The 14,687-nt window shown below is 39.2% G+C and overlaps 2 protein-coding genes across 7 annotated transcripts in view; both read left to right on the forward strand.

Moving 5' to 3' along the window:
* Nucleotides 1-9,575, forward strand: part of DMGDH (dimethylglycine dehydrogenase) — a 39,979-nt gene extending 30,404 nt beyond the window's left edge. For both annotated transcript variants that reach the window (XM_015653586.3, XM_015653587.3), the window contains exons 15-16: nt 7,559-7,693; nt 8,367-9,575. In XM_015653586.3, coding sequence (XP_015509072.1) covers nt 7,559-7,693; nt 8,367-8,582 — 351 coding nt within the window. In that variant the 3' untranslated portion in view covers nt 8,583-9,575. The remainder of the gene's footprint in view (nt 1-7,558; nt 7,694-8,366) is intronic.
* A 4,731-nt stretch (nt 9,576-14,306) lies between these two features.
* Nucleotides 14,307-14,687, forward strand: part of ARSB (arylsulfatase B) — an 83,423-nt gene continuing 83,042 nt past the window's right edge. For all 5 annotated transcript variants that reach the window (XM_033520515.1, XM_033520514.1, XM_015652640.2 and 2 more), the window contains exon 1: nt 14,307-14,616. In XM_033520515.1, coding sequence (XP_033376406.1) covers nt 14,323-14,616 — 294 coding nt within the window. In that variant the 5' untranslated portion in view covers nt 14,307-14,322. The remainder of the gene's footprint in view (nt 14,617-14,687) is intronic.

The following is a 14,687-nucleotide window of genomic DNA, read 5'->3' on the forward strand; positions in this document are numbered from 1 at the left end:
TATTGCTTGTTTTTCTTTCCACTTCCTTTGATACATCAGTTTATTTTGTTTTAGTTCTTTTTTCCTTTTCCTGTCCTTTAGTGTAAGTAGGAAATGAGGCATGAGCAGGGAAAGCTGTTGCTTGCCAAGATACCCATGTGGATCATAGGGATGCATTAATGTGCAAGAAGCACTTGATTCTTTAGTCACTCTGCACACTCTCTGCATGGTTGAAATGCAGGGTTGGAGCAATTCTCCAGGGCAGGTACCAGCATTGTAGACAAATGGGCATGAATGAATGTCCCACAGAAATGCAGCATGTCAGCCTGAAACTTTCGCCAGTTTTGCTGAACTAATGTGAAAAAGGAAATAATCAATGTTTTTTTATTGACTTAAATGAGGGCAGTTGTGACTGTATGTTGACACTTCAGAAGTACCTGAGCTAATTCTGCTATTGGAAGCACTCTAAACACTGTAGCATGAAATGCAGTGTGAGATTATTTACTCTACTTCTTGGCAGTTTGTGTTCCAGTTCCATGCCTCTGGTTTTGTTGCACTTTTGGCATGGCACAGACCTCACCATTCTTTACAGGCTGCTGTGACTGAACGCAAGTAAAACACTCTTTTGCTACCCATTTCTATTGTTATGGAAAGAACCTCTCAAAAAAGGGTAAATGAGATAAAAATTACAAGCAACAGATCCTTAAATACTTATTTTTGACATTTTGGTCTGTTCAGTTCCTCACAAGGATTATTCCTTTAAGCATGCGCCCCCAGCTGGGGAAAGTGCTGATTTCTGTGTAAATTAGAACCAAGAGGCACGGTTCAGTTACTAGAGTGCTTCTTACTGTGCAACAGGCAGCTGAAACAGCTCACAAAACAGTTGTGAAAAGACTTCAGCATAAGTGAATCTTGAGCGGGATGTCATGGAAATGAGAACAGTTTCTAAACAGATTAAAATTAATGAAAAGCCAGATGCCAGTGAAGGTAATACAGTCAAAAAGGATTTTAATTTCTATAGGAGGACATTCAAATATCTGGGGAATATATAAGATTATATGTAAAGTCCTCATAAAATCCTCATTATCTCTATGTTTAGAAAGTGTATGCATCATCTTCATGTACAGACAGACTAGTAATCTTTTCTTAATGAAAAACTCTTCAAAAGCTGAAGCTTTCTTTTTCCTCACAGGGAATTAAATTATAATATGGCAATAAGTAAACCCATTTCCACAGGGTTTCTGTGGCAACTTTTATTTTGTCAGTAAGTCTGAGGCATTGTTCTATGTTGTTTCCCCTACAGTCGGCTTGATAATCCCCGTTTTGCTAATGTTAGTGTTAGTTGCTTCCTTGCACAGATGAACAGAATGGGCTGCAATTTAACTAAAATGGTGGGACACTAAAAAGATTAATTTATAATTTAGGGTATTAAATGCTTTCACAGCTTCAGAACAAAATTCTGTCCAGTTTAGGGATGGGGCTTTTTAAATACCTGTTGTCTTTCTTTTGGCTGTTCAATTACATTTAGTAAGTTAGATAGTTGTTAAATAGCCTCATCTCATTAAAAAGCACTCTGTTACTAAATATCTCTGTGCTCAAAATACACAAAATATCTTTAAGGAATAAAATCTGCAGGTCTTTTTGGTCTGTATCCAAGAATACTGTTCTGTACATTTTCACTTGCTCAGGTTTTCGAGTGTTCAAAGATATAGTATATCACCTCTAAATACTTAAAAAATCACTATTTTTCTCCTGACGGTAATGGACCAGAAGTCCCTATGAAACTTGATGTTACAGTGAAAAACCTTCATACCAGCACACGGAAATTGATTCTTTCAGAATGATTTTCCTGAGCTCAAAGCCCACAGTTGGCTGATGGTGGGTTTGTGCTTGTCTTGCTGTATCCGCCGCTGCCATCTCCTGGTCGCGCTCGCGACTTGGGAGTGCAGAAGATGAAAGAAACCCTTTGGAACTCAGCTGTAGTGTGCTCTTATAGGTCAGGATCCGAGTGCTTAACTCATATTTCGTCTGTTTCTGGGAGAAATGAGAAACTACTGTTTTTCGAGGCAGTGTTTCTTTTCCTTAGCGTTCTTTATTTACTGGGCCAGGATTTTTGTTCTCAGTTATGAACTTCTTTTCCGATTTTTCTATACCAAGAATCTCTTGTTTTTTCTTAGGTCTATTCTACCAGTTTTTGGTGGGTTTGTTTTGTTTTGTTTTGTTTTTCTTTTTACTACCAACCTAAAACCTTATCCTTTGATTCTTGCTTTTTCCCTTGTGTGCTTATCACTAATTGCATTTCATCTCCTCCATCCTTGTCAAAACACGTTTCTCAGGCTACAAGTTCTACCTCTTTTTCTCACTTTGACATTTGGTGGTTTTTACTATTACACCTGTTAGACAGACAAGTATTTATTTGCTTTGGTATGCATTATGAAGAGAAGTTTTGTAACACCCATCAGCTTCATATGGGTAAGTGAATGACGAGATCCAGTCCTTGAGTATTGACCTAACCTCCAACATAACAATACATACAATGTTATCTCTCAGGAAACTAGGATGAGCAGTTCAGAGGATGTGCCTCCACCCTTTTGACAGCAGGCTATCCTTTGACAGCAGGCTTAGATTTAGTTTTATTCCCTCCTCTTTCTAGCCATTTGTTTCTGTCCTGGCCATTTGCCAAAGCTTCCCCTCAGTTGTTTCAGTCCAACTCATGTTCCCATGCTCTTAGTGTGGAACAGCCTGAGCTTCAAGAATTGCTGCATCTCCCCCTGATTGCCATTGTCTGCTCTTGCTTCACTTTTCCAGCTTGCATCCCTTTTGTTCTTAGAGGAATTACTACAACAGTGGTCACAGACCCCACTCCATAACCCAGAATAAGATTGTGTTCCATGCCAGCTTTACTCCATACAAGAAAGGGAAAGAGGAGGAAGAAGAAAGAGTAGAGGCTTTGCTGAAGAAGGGCTAAGGAGCCTGAGGACAGGAAAAAAGATGGAGTGATGGATAGGAAACTTGAGATAGGGCATGGTACTTTTTTCCCCTCCCTCTTCTTTCAATCTCCATTTATTAAGCCTATAACATAACAAATGTACTTTTCCACCTAAGTCCTGTCCCCATTCAAATTGAAGTTCAGGAGTAAGTGAAACTGTATTCTATCATTACTTCATTTGGTGTCCAGAGGGTCAGAAAACAGAGGACTCATTCCATAAATTTATACAGGTTAGGAAACATGTTAGAAAGAATCTGCAAAGATTTTGTTATTTGTATAAAATACAAATCTGGTGACTCCTTGTGAGTTTGTTTGGCCATGTAAAGGAATAAGCACCACTAAGACAGGGATTTTGAGCCAAAATAATTCAGTAATTCATAGGTGGTTTTTATCATGTCGGTTACCTAGAGGTGACTGCATACAAGAAGGGCTTAGATGGATTGAAAGATGCATTGGTGCAGGTGCCATACTTACAGAATGGCCACCTCCCTTACAAAACTTTTGTGTGGTGTAAGGCATAGCTTTGATTTTCTACAGGAGAAGAAACTTGTCAAATATTTGCTTTCTGAGAAGAAAAATTTTCTTCATTTATTAGGCTGGTAATGCAGCAGATATCATTTGGAGTGTTACCCTGAAATAATTAAAGAGCATCTAGCTACAAAAAATTTAAAAATCCTGTATAGAGGGTGCCTCCAGATGTTGTCATTATGGTTATAGTAGATGACAGCAAATGTTGGTGCTACCTTACTCAGTTGGGTGACTTTGTGTTCATAATTTGTTTCTGTGCCCACAGTCCTATATGGTATACTGAATAAATTACAGCAGTTCCTGGTTGAGAGATTTGTATATCTTTGCTACAAGTAACTGTTGAACAGATATGCCATGGTTTTTTTAGACACCTTGACTTTATTCTGATAAACAGCACAGTCTGAGAAACAAAAAAAACCAAAAACAAAACAAAAAACAACAACAACAAAAATTTTTGAAAGGCTTATAGATAATTTATATTTCTTTACTTCCCTTAAACTAGAAGAGGTTTTTACAGAGGATTAGAATTAGGATTGGGGTGCCATTGAAAGCCAGATATGTTTGAAAAACACTAAGTTAAACTCTTCAAGGTATCTCACTGTGCATAAAAAATCACACAGGTTATTGTCTCAAAAACTCTTTTTAAAAAACAGTAGGTTTATCTTGTGGAATCAAACACATAGCAACTAACACAATGTAAAAGCCTGATAAGAAGGATAAGGCAAATACATATATAGTATCTTAATAGATGAGCTAATCAGTCGCATCCCTTTAGCTGTGTGCTATTTTCAAAATTTGGCTGATTTGTCTTTGTGATATGATTTTTCATTTTAATTTTATCTAAACTTACCTAACACACATGTTAAAAGGAAAAGCCTGTCTTTTTAGCAGGTGAACTGAACTCAAATTAAATGAAGCTAAGCAGTAGATATTCTCTTTATCTTCAGTGTCTTCAGTGTTTTTATTTTATGTGGAAACCATTACATAGGTCAAAGCTTAATGCTTTGGGAATTCATGCCAAAGTAATGGAAAGTCTTCTGTATTTAAAGCTTAGCTTTTTAGGACTGTCATTACTTCAACTGCTATAAACCTTTTACATTGTTCCTACTTGTCTTTTTTTTCTTTTTTTAACTTAGACAGTGAAGAGCAGCTTTAAAATTTATATTTGTTCAAACTTGGAATTGTTTAGTGTTTCATGTGTTTCTGTTCTTTTTCTTCTGTTTTGCTGGTTTTGGTTTTTTTATATTCATTTATTGGATTATACTGGTTTAAGTAGGATTTTTTTTGGCATTATGTTTTTTATGACAAGATAAAGCAAATAGAAGCAGTATGCAAACTGATTATTTTTCTCCTAGAAAGAAGAAGGATTTGTTACAAAAAACAGCTTAGAGCCAGAGGTTGAATGCATCAGCTTCCAGATTATGTTTTGATTGGGATGAACAAACAAAAAAAAATATTTTTGATTGGAATGAACAATATGCACATACACTTAAAGAGCAAAAATGAATAATGGTGGGAATACATTCAGGTGAAATTGGCATGGGTACCCAAGAACTGTAAAAGTAAACTGAACTAGTTGAATTCCTATAGCTGGAATTTAAGAAGGTGCTTTAAATATTTAAAAGTGTATATAGACTTTTGCAGATATACACATGTATTTTCACACACTCATTTTTATGCATGTTCAGGCAGTGTTCAAATATGTATGTATGCATCCATTTATGTATCTGTATATGTAGATACACACATTTTTGCTGTGGGTGTATATGAGAGGTGTGTATTTTGTAGAGGTTGAATTCTAAGTTACATCCTGGTTATTTTTCCAAGCCATCATTCTAAAAAAACTGGAATAGTCTTAACCTTCAATGAACTGAAAATGGCAAAGCTTTTCATGCTCTTTTTCATGCTCTTACATGAAATTCCCCATATGCATCTTCAGTTAGCATAATAGCTATGTTGTGGCTATTCCAGGTGGCCAAAAGCTTGGCCCAGTTAAAATTAACTGGGAAAAGATTTAATTTTGGATCTGCAAGCAACAGGCAAAAAATTATCCACACTTAGGTAGATTCTAAACCTGCTATCAGCTTGTTCTAGTGATTTCTATACCTAGGGCATGTAACATTCCATTTGAATTCTTGTGTTTAGTTCCACACTTACATTCCATGTGACTAAATATCTGATATTACATAAGCATGAATAGGAAGGAATTGATTCAGTGCTAAGTATCCCCGTAGAATGTTTACTTCTTGGTATTGCTCTTTGTTATGCAAAGCATTTTATTCTGTGAGTCATGCTATGGCTTACAGTGTCATTTGCATTTCTAGTTGTAGGTGTTTCCTACAGTTGCACCTACCATGTAGCAGAAAAGTGAGAGGGAGCTACCAGTAATTGGTTATTCTGTGTGAGATCTTTGCTTTATATTTTGCAGCACCATGTTCACATTCTATTCTAAAATGAATCCTCACAGTCTTTTTTCTGATCTGAGCTGTATTTCATGGGTTTTTTTCCCCAAAGGGTGCCAGCTTTGATCTTTATGTGCAGTGTCTGCTTTATCCCTAGCTGAATCACCTTGATTTTCAGACTAACTGCTCCTTAACAGGTTCATAAGCTGTTTTTCACAACTCTTTACAGAGCCTGGCCTTTCGTAGTGCAAAACTCTTCATCACTTAAATAATTTCTTCTGAGCCTACACACAGATTTATGTGGATCTCAAGAAATACAAGAATGCATGAACTAACTATATCTATTCCATGTATATGTTGCTTGTAATCCTGACAGTGCAATAATTCTCTACTGAATCAAAGAACATTACCAAAAATAGTATTTTTGAAGACTTCAACAATATTTCATTTCTTTTCCTTTAAACACTCGTCAAATTAATGTGATTCCTGCTTCAGACCTAAGATCAACTCCTTTAAAACAGCTTTCACTGCTAGTGAAGCAAAGGCTGGAAAGCTAGAAGACTGTAATTGCTATTATGTTTCTGCCCATCTGGCAGGCTTGTGTGTATTTGGCAATTTAGTTTGAATACGATCCTTTTGTTCTGTCTGATCTATGCCATAGGAGAAAAAATGGACATCATGATGAATTTCATCATGGAAAGGGTTGTTAAGCATTGGAAAGGACTGTCCAGGGAGGTGGTAGAGTCACAATCCTTGGAGATGTTCCAGAAACAACTGGATGTGACATTTTGTGCTATGCTGCAGTTGATAAGACAGTGACTGGTGAAAGATTTTGCCCAGTGAGCTTAGAGGCCCCTTACTACCTAAATGAGGCCCCCTGTCTACTTGTGATAGAATCGGGCTAGTGAAGTCAGCTCAATGTGATCAGATACAGTGAATACTGTCCTAGGTACCCCTGAGGGTTCTGAGACTTGCCAACGAGTACCCTCATACTTGTCATGCATTTGTGCAGTCTTTTGGAAATATGAGAATCTGCTTGTACCTTTCTAAGCAGGCTGAAAAAGGGAAATCCAGGCAATAGAAGTATTCTTTACAGAACATGCTGCATTATCCCATGAAACTGTAGATATGGGAAAAAAACATACCTTCCCTAAAACAAGAATATGGAGTAAACTGCCAGCTGTGCAGCCTGGCAGAGACATCGAAGTGGGATACTGACAGGGTACTGTCATAAATTGATGATGGCTTCAAAAGGAAGCATATTGACAGAGCAAGGCCCAGACTTTCGGATCTGGGTATTGGAATTCACTTCTTGTCATAGATACTGAAATGATGTACAGTCTTCTGGCTTACAACCTTAACTGGGCAGGTAGTCTTATAACATGGCTAATGATGTTTCTACTACATTGGAATTGTGGAAATTAAAGGCTGAGATTTAGGAAAACGAATATAAAGAATAAAGTTATCAAGGTATAATATACCAGTATAAAAATACCAAGATACAAGCTAGACTATCTGCCAAAGATTTGATTTCACCTATATTTCATAAAAAATACTTGTGACAGGCAAAGACATTAAGATACCTTTAAATGTTTATATCTCTAAACATACTGGAGAACCCAAACAAACATATATCATCACTACCTTGTATTTTTTTCAGGAAGCAGACTTTACAGGAAAACAAGCACTGAGGCAGATTAAAGAAAAGGGGCTCAAACGACGACTGGTATACCTCACCCTGGAAACAGATAATGTTGATCCAGAGGGAAATGAGAGTGTGTGGCACAATGGCAAAGTAAGGACTATAGTTCATGTTGCAAAAAATCTGTCTTAATTCTCCATGAACAGAATCTTTGTGTTTCAAGTGTGAATGCATTATTTCTATTTTACTGGCACAGAACAATTTGAAGCTATGACAAACACCCTAATCTTCAAGCAAGGAGTAAATAAATACTAAGTACCTATGGAGAAGGTGTGAAATGCTGTCAAGTCCCTGAAACTAGGGTTGGAACAGACTAAAGTATTGTCATCCATTCTCTTCTGCAAGTTCACTCCCTTTCTAAGAAAATGCTTTTGCTACTCAGAAGAAATGAAACAACAGCAAAGTTTGGAGCTCCACACTTCAGCACAGATTATGTGTTGAAATACTCACTAGCAGTCAAATTATTATAGATAATAAATATATGCATGTGTGTTGTATATGTTCCAATGAAAACTTAATTGAACATAATAAGAATAGGGTATTTTTTCAAAAAGCAAAAGCTTCCCAGTTTCAGGTGGTGTTACTCTCTGTTAAGAATATCATGAACTGCATGACACACTTGACAATTGCATGATATCTGAAGTGTATAAACTAGAATGTGAGATGTCTAGTTGTTTGGGTTGTTGGCTGGGCTGTTTTTTGGTTTTTTTTTTCAGAAAATCACACTGCATCTTGAAAATAAATACAATTGTGGTTTTTTTTCCAGGTTATTGGCAATACCACATCTGGATGTTTCAGTTATGGAGCTCAGCAGAGTTTAGCTTTCGCATACGTTCCCATGGAACTCAGCAAAGTTGGACAGAAATTGGAGGTTGAACTTTTAGGTAAAAATTATCCAGCAACCATTATACAAGAGCCACTGGTGCTGACTGAACCAACAAGAATGCGCCTTCAGAGAAAGGGTGAAAGTCCCAAAATATAAACACAGATGAGGATACAGAAAATTGTGCAGTAGGAAATAGTAGCATTAATATGCATAAAATTAAGATAATTAAACTACTCAGATTTTCTAATTACTAAACACAAGATCTTCATTGCCATACATGAGTGAGAAATTCCATGGCATCACTTCCTACTTCCCTGTATGCACTATTCACAGTAGAGAGCTGAGCAGAGTTGATGAGCCACTGTGTGCTCCTAGTAGCATTTGTGAGCAGAAAGTGGCAGGGAATGAGTACTTCATTGATGCACCTTGCTCCCACATTGGCTGGCAGATCTGCATTAATCCGTACAAGAAATGTGCTCTGGATTCTGTCCAATAGCAAATTCCTCTCTCTCCCTCATACTCACAGCTCCCCGTTTGCCCACCCTTGATGTAAAGTAGCTTATCTTGCCTTCTTTACACATGAATATCAAGCTTACCCTGAAATCACATCACTAGTTCCACATAGAATGCTTCATAAGGAATTGAAAGACATCCCATTAACCATTAAAATAATAAAGGCATTATTAAAGGTAAACTGAAATCTTGGCATTTTTTCTCTGTATGTCAGCCTGGCAGAAATTCTCATAGAAGACCAAAATCTAGTTCTTCTCAATGAAACAGTTATAGGAAGCCCATTCTTCACTATTATACATAAATCATCTGGCATATTACATGTAATTCTACAACAAAGAGTATATTATTGTTCAATTTCTGAACAAAGCTCAAATTACAGATTTACTGTATTAAATCTGAACCACTGACTATCACCAAAGATGGTCAATTTTTTCTTACTGTTGATTATAGATTGAAGCAACAGTAAGAGCCATATATTATTACATAGAGATATTAGCAATGAAAAAAAAAAAAATTAAATTCACAGCAAAGGAGCTTTACTGAGTGTTAAATATACAATAACCCAGGTAAGCAGCACTGAGGCAGTGTGTATGATGGGAACACAGTAAATCAATAAAAAACTCATCTGGAATCCAATAATGTTCTCAACAATTCTTTTGAATAGCAATGTTAAAATTTCCAGCTTAGTAATATCTGTGTATTATCTATGTCCTTTTGGCTATAGATAAATGCTTTCAAAGTATGTATGAATCATGTCCAAAATGCACTTTGTCAATGGAGTTGGAGCCTCTAAGTCTTCAGCAAAGAAACAAATGTATAAATAGAATATACCAGGAGAAACACACTTTGAGTAATGAACACTCACTCATGATAAAGTAAGGTGGCATTACATTTGGTGTTTTGAGTATCTTTTACAAAGCAGGCCAAAATTAAATATATGAGCTTTGCCAGGTTTGCATGTAGTATTGTCTTGAGCAGTGGAAAAATCCATTCAGAAACTATTCTCTGCTATACTTCCATAAGTGATTCAGTTCTATTTTGCTGAGCCATCAATGTTACTTTTTCTAAAGATAACATTATTTGTATTGAGGCACTTAACCACTGTGATTTTGTGAGTATTTAAGAAGTCTGAAGTACAACACAATGCTATATGGTTTTATTTAGACTATATAGGAAAAGAACAATGCTTAAGAACATGGTTTTGAATTTCAGTATTTCCCAAGATTATGCAAATTCACTACACACCACATCCTAGAATGTAGTGTAACAGTTACTCTGAATTAGCTTCACCTATACTTCCTAATTAGCTCTGCTATGCCAAAAGTGTTCCAATAGTGCCTCTGTATCCCAGCCTGACAGTGAGAACCAGGTTTGTTTTCTGACTCAGAAGAAAGATTAATACGTCAGCTGGATGAGTCTGACTGCAGAAGGGACAGGCTTCCTGCAGCCTGAGCAAAGAGTAATGAACAGCAGATATAATTCCTACAGTCAAGTGAACTCAGAACCTGTACCCTCCAGCAGCTTGTACTGCATTTGAGCTGTAGCCTCCCAACCTCTAATTTCTCTGCGTAGAGAAATTAGTTTGATGTAGACTACTCTCATTTCACAATGTAGTGTTATACCAGCCCAGACACTGATTTCTATGGGGGTTTCTCACTGACAGCTCTTGTCACCTAAGTCTCACCTGGATCAAGTCTTGGCCAGTTAGTGGAAGTTGTATGAGGAGTAGCTGAGGTCACAACTTCATAGTGAGGGACACACTGATCTCTTCTCTGAGGCGACCGCTGGTGGAACCCAAAGGAATGGCCTGAGGCCTAGTTGGGGGAGGTTTAGGTTGAATGTTATGGAAAGGTTTTTCACTGCAGGATTTTTAGGCACCTGGATCAGGTTCCCCAGGGAAGTGGTTATGGCATCAAAGTTCAAGTCAGAGTTCAAGGAGTGTTTGGACAATGCTTTTAGGCACACAGTGTTATTCTTGGGGTTGTCGTGTGCAAGGCCGGAAGCTGGACTCAATGATCCTTGCAGGTCCTTTCAAATTCAGCATATTCCATTGCTCTCAATTTCATTTAACTTCAAGATTTAGATAAGCTAACAATGTGTCATGATGTTTCTGGGTCAAGGTAATATAGTTTCTTTCTTGCAGCCAACTTAGAAGACTATGACAACTTCCAGTTCCTCACTGATCACTTGTAAGGCAAATGGAATATCTTGTTGCTCCCTGTTACCTTTTAAGGATGTGTGTTCTTTCTCTTCAACAATGAATTCAGGAGCAGAGACATCAGAAGTAGTTTTAAGTAAGGATGGCTGAGAATTAGAAGTGCTGTGGCTGTGATAGCAATGTTTGAAAGTGCTTCCTATTTGACCTGGCTTCTTTGACTGCACTGATCCCCAAGTCAGCTTACTGAATATTCATCAGAATAGCTCAACATTGCATTCTGCAGAGCACAGATAAATGAAACAATATCAAAAGTCAAAGCTTTACAAATCATGCCCATATACATGTCCAAATACATTAGTCAGTCCTTAAAAGTAATTTTTTAAAAAAGTACATAAGCCTGAAGAAATGAGGTGGGGGAAGTGTTCAGCAGCTATTGCAGTTTCCTGTCATTTCTTTTCATTACAGATTGAGATATGATGTTGCCTAAACTTGTGCCAAGAAACAGCAAGAGGAAGTGAATAAGAGCAAGAATGTTTAAGTATTGAGTTTTTAGAGGGCTTCTAACCAATCAGAAATACCAGTGTAGAAAAACTGGTAGAGACTTCAGAGTCTTTCTCAACCTGATCAGCTAACAGAGGAGACACATATGCAACTAGACGAAAAAATTACAGTTGCTCATCTAGGAAATTTTCTGAAATAGAGGATATGTAAAAAGCAGTTTTCTCAGACACTTTTGTTTGCCATTTTCCTGTATTTTTCCACCTCCAGAGTTTTTGCACACCAGAGTAGATGTTACCTGCTTTCATTGAGTAATTCAAGTATTTTTCTTCCAAGTTTCCATCTGCTATGGCAAAAAGTGTCTAGTTCATGCTTTTTATGGCATGATAAATCCATGCTGATACTGTAACTTTGTGTGTCACTCTAATGACTTCTTTAATCACTGATTCCAAAACAACATCCAAATTATCTAACCCTGAATTTAGAAAAGATAAACTGAAATATAAGAGACTGAACATAGACCATTTCCTGGATTTATTCTTTTGCTTTAAGAAAATACTGTCTGAGAGAAATAGTTTTTTCTGATTGGGATTCCAATTCCCTCAACTAGTAATAAAATAAATAAAAACCCAAAAATACTAGAAAATATGACAGGCAGCAACATCCAGACTGTGACTGTGTGGTATCTGCAGTATGTATTTAAGACAGTTCAATGTAATAGTTTAACTATTGTCAGTCAACAAGGTAATCCAGTTCTGGTGGAACAGGGCAACCAATACAAAATTCTTGACACTTCTGTACAAGGAAATATGAATTCAGCTACATTTGAACACCATGATAATTTTGGAAATATGAAAGGTGAATAGAAATTGTGAATTTTGTTTCAAAATTTCTGCTTTCACCAGCCCTGTGCAGATTTTCAAAGTACTTAGAACAAAAAGGGTTTCTGTGGGAATGAGCTAACATTTGAATGAAACTTTACCTGTAATAAGGACATGGAAGAAGTTAGAAAAATAAACAGTTCACTCAGACATTTGAGACTGGTCATGAGATCTGAACTAGAAAAAAGAGAAATTGGAACTTTACAGCTTTGGAACAGTATAAATCACATTTCAAGAAAGAAAACACTATACATAGTCACATACCAGTTTGTTAGTGATCCTGGAATTTACCTCAGAGAAAACTGACTTTATGACAGTACTGTTGCTTCTTGTTCCAGTACTGACTGTAGATTGTAGTATAGTCTCATTGTGGAAAAAAGCTGGCATCACTCATCATAGCTGTTGTTTTCAAACCAGCAGGGAAACCTGTGGGATTTAAAAAAACCCAACCTGGTAGCTTCATAGGCTTATCCACTAGACTTCATTAATACAAGCAGGAACTTTCCTTCTACAGAGACTTGTCAGGAAATAGTCATGAGTCTAGTATACTCGATATTTGGCTTTCCAACCAAGAAAAACAAATTTTAATGTGGGCTTCTGTTTTGCCTATTAGTAAGTGGCTGTATAAACCTGGGAATACACATATTTACCATTCCAGCTAAATGGGAAATATATGGTTATTTGATCTTCCACTGGACACTGAAATTTATATGTATTCCATGGATGAACAAAACTGACCAGAGTTGACAGCTATTTCTGCCTTTTCACTCTCTTAGATTTTATATCAAGATTATAACTGAGGTAGTGGTTTTTTGCAGTGTTGCTTTAGACTATTACCTGATTTGAAGAAATAGCCTCGTGGACATTGGTGACACTTCTGCCTCTGTGTTACTTCACTTCCTTCCTACACTGTAACAGTCACAAGCACCACCTTACAACCAGACCTCGACCTAGGCTTCTCATCAGAAGGGATAAAATGTAGAGAAAAAAGCACTGGGCTGCTTATGGTTTTGCAAGGTGTGGGAGGTTGAAGGCAGAGGGAAGACACACAGGTCTCTCTTGAATGCGTGTGTGTTGGTGTGCACTAGCAGCTGATGCTGACAGGAGAGTTTCTCCAAAAGCAGTAATTGTCGCCTCGCTCAGCTTAGCTGCATCTTCAGTGATGGTTGCAAGTCGTTTTTCCCAGGCTGTCCTGCACATTGGCCAGCAGCAAGCCCAGGTGTGTGCTGCAGCTGCCTTACTGCTTACACACAGAATAAGCTCTGTAGGCAGTGTTAAAGACGGATGACCTGCTGTGAAGGCGGAAGTAATAGCCCAGATAATTGTACGACAATGCACTCTGTCCTGTCTTCATAATGTTGTACTGTCTTCCTTAAAGCCATAGGTGACTTGAGACACAAGCTTGCACATAGTTCAAAAGGCTCCGAGGTTTGAACCGTGTGTTTAATGTAATGCTTTGTTTTGAAGCAAGACAAAGTTGGAAAGCACCGCCAGCATCAGCGGGTTACATGCCTTGCCAACACGGGCAACACCTCTACAATTTCTTTTTTAAGCTAATACAAAAATTCAGCGGCGTAGAGCTGCACCGCTGCCACGCTCGGGACGCGCTACCTCGGCCACCCCGGCCCGGCTCCTCCCCTGCCCCGGGCCCTGCTCCAGCCCCGGGCCCGGCCCGCTCCAGCCCTACCCCTGCCCCGGGCCCAGCCCGCCCCAGCCCTGCCCTTGCTGGGTCCTGCCCCTGCCCCTGCCCCTGCCCCGGGCCCGGCCCAGCCCCGCCCCGCGGCTCGCTCTGCGGGCGGAGCCCCGGGTCGGGGCGGTGCCTGCGGTCCAGTTCCGGGTGGCGGGGATGGCGCGGCAGCCGGGCGTGCGGCATCCGTGCTTGGGCCGACTGCTATGGCTGTGCTTGCCCTTGTGCCTGCCCCTGTGCCTGCCGAGCCCCGCGGCGGCGCGCCCGCCCGCCCCGCACCTCGTGCTGGTGCTGGCCGACGATCTGGGCTGGGGCGACGTGGGCTGGCACGGCTCTGCCATCCGCACGCCGCGGCTGGACGCGCTGGGGGCGGGCGGCGTGCGGCTGGAGCGCTACTACACCCAGCCGCTGTGCACACCGTCCCGCAGCCAGCTCCTCTCGGGCCGCTACCAGGTAGGGATGCTGCCCGCGGGATGCTGCCCGCGGGATGCTGCCCGCGGGATGCTGCCCGCGGGATGCTGCCC

Source organism: Parus major, chromosome Z (assembly GCF_001522545.3).
Source record: "Parus major isolate Abel chromosome Z, Parus_major1.1, whole genome shotgun sequence".
Classification (NCBI taxonomy): domain Eukaryota; kingdom Metazoa; phylum Chordata; class Aves; order Passeriformes; family Paridae; genus Parus; species Parus major.